The sequence below is a fragment of the Acartia tonsa genome, chromosome 12, assembly GCF_053477335.1.
Source record: "Acartia tonsa isolate MP-2025a chromosome 12, ASM5347733v1, whole genome shotgun sequence".
In the NCBI taxonomy this organism is placed as follows: domain Eukaryota; kingdom Metazoa; phylum Arthropoda; class Copepoda; order Calanoida; family Acartiidae; genus Acartia; species Acartia tonsa.
In genome coordinates this window covers 36,467,676-36,481,875 of record NC_137271.1, presented here as the reverse complement: position 1 = coordinate 36,481,875, position 14,200 = coordinate 36,467,676, and the positions used below count along the sequence as shown (strand labels likewise).

The 14,200-nt window shown below is 31.6% G+C and overlaps 2 protein-coding genes across 2 annotated transcripts in view; one reads left to right on the top strand and one right to left on the bottom strand.

The window, feature by feature from the left end:
* Window positions 1-14,200, bottom strand: part of LOC145334511 (gamma-aminobutyric acid receptor subunit gamma-4-like) — a 105,367-nt gene that overhangs the window by 49,186 nt on the left and 41,981 nt on the right. Inside the window, exons 10-11 of the mRNA XM_080179970.1 lie at window positions 9,319-9,382; window positions 8,490-8,528 (exon numbers count right to left, since the gene is read on the bottom strand). Of these exons, the coding sequence (XP_080036096.1) occupies window positions 8,490-8,528; window positions 9,319-9,382 (103 nt within the window). The remainder of the gene's footprint in view (window positions 1-8,489; window positions 8,529-9,318; window positions 9,383-14,200) is intronic.
* LOC145334512 (uncharacterized) lies at window positions 4,436-8,070 on the top strand. The gene is made up of 7 exons (XM_080179972.1): window positions 4,436-4,505; window positions 4,974-5,025; window positions 5,924-6,368; window positions 6,619-6,666; window positions 6,733-6,814; window positions 7,207-7,286; window positions 7,849-8,070. The coding sequence occupies exons 3-7, from the start codon at window positions 6,351-6,353 to the stop codon at window positions 7,999-8,001; spliced, it is 381 nt and encodes a 126-aa protein (XP_080036098.1). The 5' UTR covers window positions 4,436-4,505; window positions 4,974-5,025; window positions 5,924-6,350; the 3' UTR covers window positions 8,002-8,070.

Below are 14,200 nucleotides of genomic sequence, written 5' to 3'. Positions count from 1 at the left end.
GGTCATTTGTGTTTTTTAAAAGTCATGTTAGGTTAGGTTATATTTGGGAACTGCATGATTTGCTAAGCAGTGCGATAGGCGCCTCCTTAACATATACAATTTTTAAAAGCGAAGTTTTTCTATAATTAGGGTCGGTCCGTCCGTATGTCCGTAACGGATAGCTTTTTTTTTGTCAATTTAGGCATGTTAGAATTGTCCTGTCAAACTTTGCCTGGTGATTCCTGTAGTAGTTAGGTATGATTTAGTAAGCGTAGCAACTCTATAATCATTACCAGAATATCCGTACGTCCATTTTAAACAAGTTGATTTTTTAACTTTTTTAACAACAAATTTTTATGTGATCTAATTATCCGATTGATCTGATTTTTGGTATACTGATTCCTGGAATAATAAAGTACAATATTATAAGCGAAGCAACTCTATAATCAAGTCCTAAGAAATGTAAGTATGTCCATAAACATTATCCTGTTTCATGCAGTTTTTCAACAAATTTCAACAAATACATTTATATTCTGATTATTCAGTCCTGATGCTATACAAGTGTTAATGTCCGTTTGTCCTACCGTTTCAGGGCTTCGCTTTTATGTATGTTGTCATCCTTGTTTATTTTAATATTCTGCTTTCAAAACGATATGTTAAGAAAATTTACTCCATAAGACGAATGAAGGGAACAGCGGAACTTATGGAGTAGCTTCGCTACAACTAATCATAATTGATTTTAATATTTATTGCCGCTAAATAAACAAATAGACAATTTTAAATTATATTCTTTTATATTTGATTTAAGTTCTTTTTAAAAATTCAGTGCAGCAGGCATCAAGATCTTTTGATATAAATATAAAGATAGAAAGACAGAAATCCTGCCTCTTTCAAAAATAACAGGATGTCAATCTCTATGTGTGTTTGTCTGAAGCGAAGGATCTCGCTAACCGCTTGGAACGACATGGTTCTTCTTTACAGTGAAACTTCTTAAAGGCAAAGGGGAGGTTTTTAACTATTTTATGTCTAATTTGTTGAGCTTCGCTTATATGGATGTTGTCAAACTTGTTTATATATATAAATGTCTGTATGTAAAGCTAATTATATTAGTAGGTGTGTCTTTTTTCTGTAATGACACACATCAGCATAATAAGAAACAAGGACAATTATGTTAATAAGTAGCCAGGGGTTCTTCAGGGATAAGACAATTGAGACAGATTAATTTATATCCACAATGATAGCAAAAAATATCTCTTCGATATATTAGAATTATGGTTTAATACGCTTTTTAATTTTTAGGAGGTAAACATTTAAACTTCAAAATTTTTACGTAAATGAAAAAATATATAAACTTATGTTTTTTTACGTTTTCTGAGGCAATTTATACATAACAAAGATAAATATTTTTACGGGTCTAAACCTTGCTATAATGTACTGTATATCATGAAAACTTATTTTGCTGCACTAATAAATAATAATGATTGTATTTCACCTTATATAATAACCAATTTGTGATACTTATGGCTAAGCTACTATGTAACCTATTACCCCTGTTTTCATTATTTCGTTTTGTAAGTTAATCAGTTAAAAAGGTATGCTTGACATTGGAGAATAATTTTCATTTTCTTGTCTTTTTAAAGAATAACATACACGAAATTAAAGGACTTTATACATTCTCTAATATTTTCAATTGTGCAGGTACTCTATAGATATATCTTTCTGTATATAAGTGTATAGCAAAGGACGTCAAAGAGAATATTAAAGTGCGCAGAATTGTGTATATAGTGCCGTATTTCTGTTTTACAGTTTAATCTTTTGTTTTTTGATTATTTAAATTGAGTTACACCTTATAGTCCTATGATTTTTCATGTTACTAATATACCATTAAACGATGTCATCAATAACTTCTCTGAATTCACACTAAATTACAGTTTAAAAAAAATTTGGCCAGTTTATAAAAGATAGCACTACTAAAATTGTCCTTGCTTATTAAACTTATGCGATTAAAATTAACTAATTTGTTCTAAAGCCCTTTCAGTTCGGTGGCTATGAAGAGGTTCCATTTTAAAATTCTAACATGAGCAAATTCATTGGGACTTTATTACATACATATATGTATGTAACTTAATACTAAAAGGTAAACCTTTATAGAAAACATATTCACACAATTTTATTTAATATACGTCAAACATGCCATCCATAACACAAAGTAGAACAATGTCTGTCTGTATGAAACTTAAGATCTTGGTAACCGCTAAACCGATTGGGTTCTACTCTATATGGAATATACCTACCTGTCCTGTGGGGGTTTTAGCATAGTGTTTTTATAAAGAATTATTCACAAAGCGGAGATTTTCTATGATTTCAAATGTCCCTCCATCTGAAACTATGTTTGTCTCTCAGAAAATTAGGAGCTTTTTTTGTGATGATTCCCATGACTAGTATTAATGAATATATACTCAATCACTTATCCGTCTGTTCGTCCATGATGCATTTGCATTCCAAAACCAAAGCGCATTATATTTATAACTTTTCTGTTTTGCTTTTTGTTTTTACTTCTTTGCTACGCTGTTATGGATATAAATCATATAATCATAACTTCTAAATAATTCAAAGCGGTTTTTTTTCAATTAATTCATAAATGAAAAGTTGTAAAAATATTTGATTTCATCAAACTAATTGAATTCTACATGTTGAAAATGTGCATTATTAACAAATTTAGCAAAACTACATAATAATTTGCCATGTTGGCTGTCCATTTGTCAATGGGGGAATAATAAACCTCACCCTCCCCCCCATTCAAATTAGCCATGTTTAACATTAGGGTTAATGTTCATACCTCCATGGTTTCCCTTAAAATAATTTTTTAAAAATTGTTATTTTAGTAATTTTTTCTACCGTCATATGTTATATAATTTCCAGAAAAAAATGCATTCAAAATAGAGAAGAAAAACGAAGTTTAAAACTAAATTTTGTTCTAGGGCTGAAAAGAAGGATCTTCAGCTGCGTCCGCATAAAGATGCGTAAATAACCTTGCCATTCGTCGCCACTATTCCTACCGTTCGTCTGCCAAATAATAAGAAAAAAATATTTCAATAAAACTGTTCAACAACACGCAGCTGCAGCCGATAATAATTGCACATGCCACAATTTTTCAAAATTTGTGCAAAATCTTGTCTAAGCAATTATTGCTTGGTTTACTTCTACAAGAGATTAATAGTGAAGACTTTTTTTCTTTTTTTTGTTATGAAGGAGCAGTGTTCATTATAGCTGTCAAAAATGCAAAAATCTTAAGCTAGAGCCACAGCTGCCGAGCCCTGGCAATGTTGAGAAATAATTTGAATGGAAATTAAAAATGTGAGAAGGTGATGAATATGCAGATTTAACACAAATAAAGGTGTAAGTAAAAGGGCAGAAGAAATATGTCTTGGCCTGTTTTAGGGCTTCCAAAAAATTCATCTCTTTCCCTTGCACTTACATATAAAACAAGAATGGCTATAGAATAGGTGGATACATTGACAATGGAAAATTTGTCGTCAATTAAGGTTGCTAATTTAGACCTCATTAATTGGTAGTTCGTTCATCAGGTAGTAGGGTAGTGGATGTGGAGGAGGAGGTAAAGAGTGGTATGTATCGTTATTTTAGCCAGCTGTGTTCCCTTTCTTTCTGAGGTTTTTGCACAATCCTTCTGAAACCTCTGAGAATTTTTATTGTTGTCAAATAAGATGTAATATGACACATTATACATATGTGAATATTAATAAAATGTAGGTTTGTAATTTTAGATTTTTGTTAAATGTTTCTCAAAATAGATGCAAAGAGAAAAAATTAGCAATTGACTGATTTGTATTCCAAATTGATAGCAACATATTTCTCCTAAAAATAAAGAGTCTGAGTTTTTTTTCAAAAAGATATTCCATGTAATTATTCAGTTTATTTTTTTTTATTTGTAAACATATTTTTGGCGTTTTCTTTAACTATACATATTAGTTTATCGGTCAATTTGAATGGTCGAGTGCATAACCCTCACTCTCCCAAGTACTTTAAAACAAATTATGGGGAGTTTTTCGTTTATTTGTTTATTACTTAAAGGTTTAAGTTAGGTTATATTAAATTAAATACTTGGTGGCAAAACAGGGTTAGGACCCAGCATGTACAGGCCTTGAGGGTTAGGGCCTCCGTAGGAGTTAGAGAAAGGAAAAAACTACTATTAACTAATTTATTTTATTAATATGGGGGAATGGGGGAGTTTCATTGTCGATAGACAATTTGAGAAAAAAACACCGTTCTTGGTTATTTATTTTTTAACCAAACATAATTTTATGCATATTGGAAACGTCCTTGTATCACAGAAATAAAGTTTCATTGAGTATCAAATGACTAAATATTTAGAAAATTAGGAAAAGTAAAAAAGTAATGTTTTTAATCTTATAATAATAAATTATTACTGGGTAATTAAAATAGATTGTTATTAATTTCAGTATTTTATAATATGAGATTAAGTTTACAATTAATATTGTTCATAGGTAATTAATAATTATTATAGTTTAATTTGTATTAAAATTATAAAATAGATATGGTAGGGTAGGGGTAGGGGGGAGGGAGGGAAGGGGTGTTACATGTCACAATTGTGGGGTGGCACTAAACTACCCCACACAGAAATTTGTCTGGGTGCGAGGCTTTTAATTTTTTCCTCCAACAGACTCTACAAGGCGGAGGGTTTCTGCTTGATAACCCCTAAATTATCATTAATTTACATGGGGAAATTTTAACCCTTTCTCCTTAATGAAAAAATATACCTAAATCGAACTGTTATTGTACATTAAAATGCAAAAGTAAATCATAATAATTAAAATAGTTACACGTGTGAAAGGTAAAGGATTATTGTACTTTTAAATTTAGGATTTTTGCTAGCACATTTAAATAAAGGTAAAGGTTTAATATAAATTCAGTTGCCGCATCCCTCCAAATATATAAATATATTTTAATTTTAGGATTTTTAGTAGTATATTCAAATGAAATAAAAGGGAAAAATGGTTGTGTTAGGTAAAGCTGTTAATTAAAGTACTTATCTTTTTTAAGTAAGATCTCGCTAACCACTTTACCGATTAAATTCTCCATTTTAGGTTTTGAATAGGTTATACTGTGGTAGGCGGCATCATACTGACAAGCCTTTCATAGAGTTGCTATGCTTCGGCTTATCAAATCACAACCCAGCGCTAATCCTAGTTTATCACCATTCCACCCGGCCCCTTCGGGGCCTTGCCGACACCTCACAAGCAGCGGTCAAATTGGACATCTCTGATAGTGGGAGGGGCGCGGCCCCTCTACAACCCCAAGCCCCAGTCACCTGTCTTGCCGGGAGATGTCTGCCTTCCCCTTGCTGAAGCTTACCCCACAAATATTCACCGAAATGGGGCTCCGCCCCCATCTCCCCACACCCCCTTCTACCTAACCTATTTTATCATCTATTTGTGTATATAAAGTAGTAATCCTATTGTAAATGTATTCAGTTTAAAATATATCTCTTTAGTAGCAACTACTGTTAGTTATTCATTGATAGAATCTTTAAGGCTAGGGGCTCGTTTGAATCGAACTCGCGATTGTAGGGTTGAAACGCTTCACCCTACCACAATACCTATGATTAAAGCTTATAAATTGTAATTTAAAATTTTGACTTTTTTAGGATATTTTTTTCTTTTATTCATTATCGAATCGAGAACTATTAGATGCTAGCCGCTAGTATACTAAAAAGAACAATATATAAAATTATATTATGTCCATTTCTAAGCAAATTTTTAGGATAATTATTTTTCCTGTATTGTTTCGAATTAAAATTAAAATTAGACATATTAAAAAAATCATGTATAGCATCGTATTAGAGACAATTTTTTATATATAACAAAACTGGTTTTAATCTTATAAACTTACATTATTTTTTTAGGAAAGAATATTTGTTGTTTATAAATACTTTCTGGGGTAAAATGAAACTTAATAAATGCAAGGAAATAAAAGTATTGATTTAATAATAATATTATTATTAATTATAATTAATTTATGAATATAAGAAATATATAAGACTGTCCGGAATCTAAGTCTTTTTAATATTTTTCAGAGAGGGAGGGGTAAATGGATGCTGGTACCCAAAGTTTTATAATCAATTTTTTTATTGGTTGGCTCAGAAAAAAAACTATTAGTTTCACACAGTAATTTTGATGTACAGAAGAAATAATCATGTTTGTTATCATTGGGAATGTATATATAATTATCGTCCATTGTCTTATCCCTTAAAATCCCTAAATATTTGTACTAAATGTAATACTTTAATGTACACAATGAAATAGAGAATTTGTTGGTCAAAAAGAAAATGTATGGCTTATAATTTTAATGTAAGTAATTTTTGGCAAAATTCATCTAGTTGGATAAAAAATATGAATTTTATTTATAGAAGTGAAGCTATTCCATAATGCAAAATGTCTGTCTGTCCGTCCATCGTTATGATAATGGAAACCTATATACAATGCAATAGGAAAGATGACAAAGGATAAATAATATTTTTTAGCTACAACTAAGATTATTGTAATTTCTTCTAAACAATAGGCATTTTTTGTTATTGCTTTTCTACTTATGTTTATTTAGTCCAAAACTGGGTCATGTAATTTTGAGTGGAAGATTGCTAAAGACGAGGTAAATCTTTTTCTGTTGAAAATAAACTTTTAGCTTTACAGCCGTTTTCACATTTTTCATTTTTAGACATATATGCCAACACCTAGTGAATCAGGGCCCACAGAAAAATGTATCAACAGAAAATTAAGGCTTGGCTGTGGAAAAAGAAGTAGGATTTTATTGAAAGTTACCGTTCTTGTTTTTAAATTTCATTTTTAAATATTTATTTTAGTTATCAATTGATCACAATTTATTAACTATTAGATACAATTATAAGGCGTAGCAACTCTATAACAAGAAAGTCAATATGTCTACTTTTAACATGATGATTTTTAACTTCTTAAAAAACAATATCTTATATAATATAATCTATCATAAAAATTCAATTATGTCTATATTAAGCATTCTGTATTTAAGGTAGATTTATATGGAAATTTGTTTAGACTTCTAAATATTGTTGAATATTAAATGCGTTGTAAACCTATTTTGGTTGTTTGATTTTCTGATTTGATAAGCTACGCTTATATATATATATATATCTTGTCATCCTTGTTTGTTTAGAAAATAGAGAAGCTAGACTTGTAATGGAGCAAATAGAGGTTTTAAATGGAGGGACAAATGCGTGTCTACAAAAATGTTTGGTAGGTAGTCCCTTCCCTTCCCTTTACTTCCCCATCCCTATACGTCTCCATCCCTTCACTTCCTCATCCTTTCACTTCTCATCCTCCATTTACTCCACCATCATTCGCTTCTCCTTCCCTTCTCTTTCTCTTCCCTTCACTTCCCCATCATTTCACTTCCACTACCCTTTACTTCCCCATCCCTTCACTTCCACATACATTGACTTTCCAATCATTTCCAATTCACCATCCCATCCTTTCACTTTCCCATCCCTTCTATTCCCTAACCCCTCACTTCTTCATCCCTTTACTTCCCCACTCCTTCACTTCCCATACCCTTCGCTTCGGCATTTCTCTACTTCCCCATCCCTTCAATTCCTCATCCCTTCAGTTCCCCCTTCCAATCACTTCCCTATCCCTTCACTTCGACACCCCTTCCCCATACCTTCATATGTACACCTTGACTCCTCCTTAACTTCAGTTTATCTATCACAATGTCATATCAGCTATTAATTTTTCTATGAGGGGAATAACATTTTTGTTAGAAAAATGTAAAACTTTAGTTATATTGTTCTTTGTTTAGAAATCCAAGAACTGCTATCAATTTATGAGTGTTGGGGATAACTGCAGATTTTGGAAGATGACGTACAGCCCAGTAGAGGGAATTACTAGCGAAGCTAAATATTGTAGGCCTCACAATATGCCGGATCATGACAAGAAAGTGGTATTTTCTTGATTTTAATTTTTTTGTATTTAGGTGATTTTTTGTATTTTTTTAATGAATAAAAATACCAACTTATAAAAAGAGTATATTAGTAGAAAAATAGTTAGCAATTAAGCAAAGGTCCTATGTACGTACTCGTACACGTACTGTTTTAAAAAAAACAGTCTATACAACACATAACATAAATAAACCTTCCAGATAAGCACAACTCATTTAATCTTAATAAATATAGAATTTCAGGACCAAATTATCTTTTAAGATTATTTTTTCGTCTGCTGGCAAATTGCTTTCTGCTTTTTTTGTATCGACTTGGCTGTGTTTGTATTCCCGACGATATTCGTTGTTTTTCAAAGACCCAATTGAAAGTTGACACAGATTCCTCGGGAAGGGAATATATATAACCCCTTCCCCCACTATTGTTTTATTCGAATATTCCGGGGCTATATTGGCCTTTGTAAAGGTTTTAGGCTATTTTGCAGTGTTATAGAACTAAACCTTACCTGGAGTAGGACGGGAGTTCGTCGCCGGACAAGGTCAACCTTAACAAAAAAAGATGTCAAAGAATATTTTTCTAGTTGGAGAAAAGTTCAAGTATTAGACTCCTGACAAATAGATAAACTGGTATACTATATATTCCCAATGATGATTAACAAAATTACCCTATCCATAGATTAAAATCATTGATTGAAAAGTTGAGGTTGTTAGTTTGGAACAAACCAACAAATTAGATACAAATTTCAGACATAAGATAATAACGTACCCTTCGCAGACTAGCCTAAAACTGTCCTTAAGTTTTGTAATGTAGCTTCAGCCGGTTTCGAGATGTTACCGGACAAACAAGCAGACAGACATTCTGTTACTTAAGTAAATCTTTTTTCTTGTTGTAAAAGCTCTCTCACTAGATCGAACGTTTTGTTTCCAACTGTCCACCCCCTGTCTGTAAGTCCATCAATTAGGCCAAAAAGATTGTCTATCTTTCTTCCAATTAGGCCAAAGAAATAATCATTTGTTAAAATAATGATCTAAATTTGTATTAAAAATTGTCATTAAGATAAAAATATTTCAATCTGTAATACTTTTTATCCCTTCTCTTTACAAAGCTACTATATACTTCACTGTGTGTCGTTCCGTCTGTTCGTCCAACAGAGTTTAAATTCAAGAGGAAATATGATTACACTGGCTTCTAATTAAGATAGATAAATGAATTTTTTTGCGAATATTCCCTAACTAATGAGCCTCCAATTTATAATTTACTTGGACCGTCGGTACATAGTTTTTTTACTACTGTATTACTAACCTTGTCTGTTATATTAAACAAAAAAAAACTACCTGAAAACCCGTCTGGCAATAGGTTCGGTTGGCCCAATATATAACTGTATCTTCAGGCTGTAACCTAAATAATATATATTACAGCCAGGCAGAAAGTTATGTTGGCTCAATATATAATTGTATCTTCAGGCTGTATTCTAAATAATATATATTACAGCCAGGCAGTAAGTTATGTTGGCTGGATATATAACTGTATCTTCAGGCTGTAACCTTGATAATATATATTACAGCCAGGCAGTAAGTTTTGTTGGCCCAATATATTACTGTATCTTTATGCTGTTACCTAAATAATATATATTACAGCCAGGCATTAAGTTATGTTGGCTGGATGTATAACTGTATCTTCAGGCTGTAACCTTGATAATATATATTACAGCCAGGCAGTAAGTTTTGTTGGCTCAATATATAACAATATCTTCAGGCTGTAACCTATTAATATATATAACAACCAGGCAGTAAGTTATATTAACCTAATATATAACTTTATCTTTAGGCTGTAACCTATATAATTTATATTGCAGCCAGGCAGTAAGTTATATTGGCCAAATATATAACTGTATCTTTAGGCTATAACATAAACAATAAATATTACAGCGAGGAAGTAAGTTTTGTTAGCCCAATAAATATACCTTATATTTAAGCTGTAAGTTTTTATACCCAAAATATTACAGCCTAGTAGTTATGAAATAATCTGTTATCAAACAGCAGGAAAAAACTAATTCATTTTGAAATTCATCCTAAACTGATTAATTAATTCAAGCCCTCATAATTTAATCTAATCCAGTAATCTTAATTAGTTTAAGAAAGTACATGTCTTGTAATTATCAGGGAATTAGAAGGCAATTGAATTTAATCTACTTTTTTTTTTTTACAAAATATGTGTAACTAAAGGTACAATTATACATAATATTTTTGGGGAAGAGAATATTCTATCCTACATTGCCTCCTTATTCCTGAAATATTGTTTAATTAGATAAGATTATATATTCGCTTTATATTAATCCTTACACTTAATTAATTTATACGTAATCAACACACTTAAAGAAAAGTAAGCTTTTTAGAAATAAAACGTTCGTAAATTTTAAAGCAAATCCTATACTTTGAATTAGTAAAATTTTTTATGTCTAAAGATTTTAATCTCTAGGGGATATATACATATATTTTTTAGATATGTTTTTTTTTAAATGTCTTGGAGTGGTTTGAGGCTATTTTCCTGACAATCTTCCCCTTTAGGCTAAGGGCAAAGCAACTAGTATTCTATAGTAGCTCTTAAAAAAGTATGTTTTATTTATAAAAAGCAAGTTATATTGGTTAGACTAGCGGATATGTCTTTGGCACCTTGGCAAAAGAGATGGTAGAAAAATAGACTAAAACCAAACCAAGACTTAAACATTTATTATTGCATTTTAATCCTGTCAAACCTTATTCATTTCTAATAAGTATACCATCATATTAAAAAAGGATAATTGGTACATAAGATTTTAAAACCATAATAGTTAAATGATTATGCAAAAAAACTAAAAATTAAAACGGTCACCAAATTTTCATGAATTCTTTTTATAGATTTGTGTTTTATTCGTATTTTCATTCCTTTTAATCAAGATAAAATGATTAATTAGAATAAACTAATTATTTCGAAAGTCTTATACAATTTATACAATATAAAAAAAGGATGTTAATATCCATAGAAGCGATGCTCGGAAACAGTAGGACAAACGTAGAGTGTCAAAACTGAATAATCAGAATATACTGTATAAGTAAAAACAAAATTATGAGTAAATTTGTTATGTTAATGTTAAAGGACATACTTACATCTTTAGGACTTTATTATAGAGATGCTTTGCTTATACTTTGCTGTCCTAGGAATCAGTACCACAAAAGTCAGATCAATCAATCAATTTTGCCCCCCCCCCTAAATCAAAGTGCCCCCAGGGGGCACTTTGCTTTAGGGGGGGGGGGGGGCATTTTGATTATGTATACTAATTTTAAATAAGGGCGTTTGAAGGAGTGGGATTATTTGATAATGGGCCTTTTAGTCCTTATCCCTTCTTCCCCATCCCTTCTCCCATCCCTATTTCCCATTTCTTTCCCCCATCTCTTCCCCCCCCCCCACCCTTTCCCCCCCATCTCTTCTTCCCCATCCCTTCTCCCAACCCTGCAATGACTGAAGGGATGGGAGCTAGAAAGCATCTACAAAAAAAAAGTACAGAGGATAATTTAATAAATTTTTTTCTTCAAATATGCAGGGAGGGAGGTGTTTTTGGGCTATTTATTACACTAGTCCCCAATATTTCATATAAAAATTTTCTTATACGTTGGCTCAACAACTTTAATGGGGACCTCAATGGAATTTTGATTGGTTGGTTAATTAAGTTGAGTTTCCATACGTTTCATCCACTAATTGTAATCCAAATAAGGGGTAATTTTGTGTATCATCATTGGGTATGTACAAAATTTCTTTGGTAAAAAGTTTATATTATACAAAATAAAATACTTACTATCCTATTACCTGGTTTGTTACGTTCAGCGAATAGAGATAACCTAATTTCTACACTAGTTAAAAATTTGGTAAGGTTAAATGAATAGTAACTGTCTGTTTTTGGAAGTATTTCTTGATCTTTTGGAAACTGGGATAGTTTGGAGGGTAGGGGGCAAAAAGGGAAAAAGGGGCATTTTTGTTTACCAGGGTGGGGCAAAACGGGGCATTTTTCAACATTTAGGGGGGGGGCAGGGGGCGGTCGCTAGGGGGGGGCAGGGGGGGTGTTTTGATCGCTAGGGGGGGGGGGGGGGGCGATTGCCCCAAATGCCCCCTTCGGTTCGCACGCCACTGTTTCTGATAACGATTATACAGTTGCTACGCTTCCTAACTCGTACCTAATTACTAGGGGTATCCCCATGCAAAGTTTGACATCGACAGGACAATTCTAACATGCCTAAATTAACGAAAAAAGCTATCCGTTACAGACGGACGTACGGAATTAACCTAATTATAAAAAGGTTTCGCTTTCTAAAACATTGTACAAAATGATAAAAATTTAATATAGTTTTTATATGTACATATATATTTAAAAAAGGTGTTAGAAATTAAGGAAAGTAATTGTTAAAATTGTCTATAATCATATTCCTACTAGATTAAAAATAAATTAATCATTAATAAATATTGATTTAATTTGTTTTGTGTGGCGTATTTGATCTAAATTAATCATAATTCATTAAATTGGTTTCTTAAGCGTGGATTTTCTATAATTAGAGTCGTTCCGTATCTCTTATCATTAATTTAGACCTGTTAGAATTGTTTTATCGATTTCAAACTTTGCAAGTGGATTTCTATAACAGTTAGCTACGATTTAATAAGTACGTCCATTAGAAAGATGACTTTTGGCAAAATTTTTTTTGTATGATTATCCTATTTTTTTTTTTTTTTTATTTTAATTCCTAAGACAACACGGTAGAATATTATAAGCAAATCATCTCCTTAGTCAAGCCCTAAAAGTGCAAGTAAGTCCTTAAACAGTATCCTGTATTTAATTAATTTAGCAACAAGTTCATATACAATAAAACATATTTGCTTATTAAGTTTTAATGTTCGTTTGTCCTATCGTGTGAGTTGAAGGTTTCTTTTTTTATGGATGTTATCAACCTTATTTTGTTAGTGACTTTTTTGGTGAATGGATTTAGACTTATTTTCTAAAATAATTTTCACTAAATGGTCAAGGGCTGTAAGAGACCTTAAAAATACACATACATACATCCAGTTGGTCGGTGTATTTTTTTTAATGGGCGATTTCTCTAGAGAGGGTAGAGAAACCCTCTCTCAAAATAGTTATAAAACTTTCGAGGACATATGAGAAGCTATACTCTGAATACGGTCCAGCGATTAGAGAATTTATTCGTTACAGACAGAGAGACACATATACATCCTGTTACTTTCTATTAAAATACTAGCGGCTACGCCCCTAGAGGCCTCTAGGGGCACTTGAGGAGGAGAGAGTCGAATTTGATAATTCAATTTCTTATTTTAGATTTTAAAAGAAAAAGTTAAAAAAAAATTTACGTTTGACGTTTATTTTTCGTTGAACTCTCTTTCTAAAATTGGTAAATTTTAAAAAAATTTAATTTCTCTAGGGAGGGTGGTGGTACCCTCCCCCAAAATAGTTATAAACCTTCCCGGGACATATGAGAATCTACCCTGTTAAGGAGAACCCAATCGGTTCAGCGGTTAGCGAGATCCTTCGGTACACACAGACAGACACACAGACAGACAGACACACAGACAAACATCCTGTTACTTTAGTATAAGGATAGTTTTGTATTAAGCTGTTGTATTTATATTTTATATGCCGATTCTTTGATTCTAATTAGTTTAATTATTCTTGCTGTCAAAAATAAGGTCATTCTTTTGTTTTTTCTTTTCTAATTAGTCGCCATTAATAATTGTCAATGATCTTGGGGATAAGACAATGGATTATAAATAAATTGCCACCTAATTAGAAATGTTAGTCACTGCTATTTTGTTAAAAGTCCAATGTCTCCTTCCTTCCTGATATAACAACATAATATATATCAAATGTTTTGTTGAAGTCAAACATGCAATAATTAAACTTATTCTTTGACTAAACATTAAACAATGAATACTAACACTCTTAAACAAGGAAAATTATGCACAAATTCGGCTTATTGACATGACAACGGACAATGAAGTTTATAAAGAGAAAAACTACTTTATGGTGTAAATAAAGGAGAAATATAAGTAAATAAATATAATATATATGTGTATTGTATTTATATTTTTGTAGCGTGACTGAGAGAACAACTAATGAAGTAGATTTAATACTGGGCAAACATTTGTGTCAGGAATCTTCACAAAAAATTAAGCCGTTTA

What these genes read in the sequence shown, in the direction of transcription:
- LOC145334512 (XM_080179972.1), top strand. An exon ending in GCTTGGCTGTGGAAAAAGAA is followed by an intron (nt 6,815 to 7,206) that starts GTAGGATTTTAT and finishes TTGTTTGTTTAG; the next exon opens with AAAATAGAGAAGCTAGACTT. An exon ending in CGTGTCTACAAAAATGTTTG is followed by an intron (nt 7,287 to 7,848) that starts GTAGGTAGTCCC and finishes TTCTTTGTTTAG; the next exon opens with AAATCCAAGAACTGCTATCA.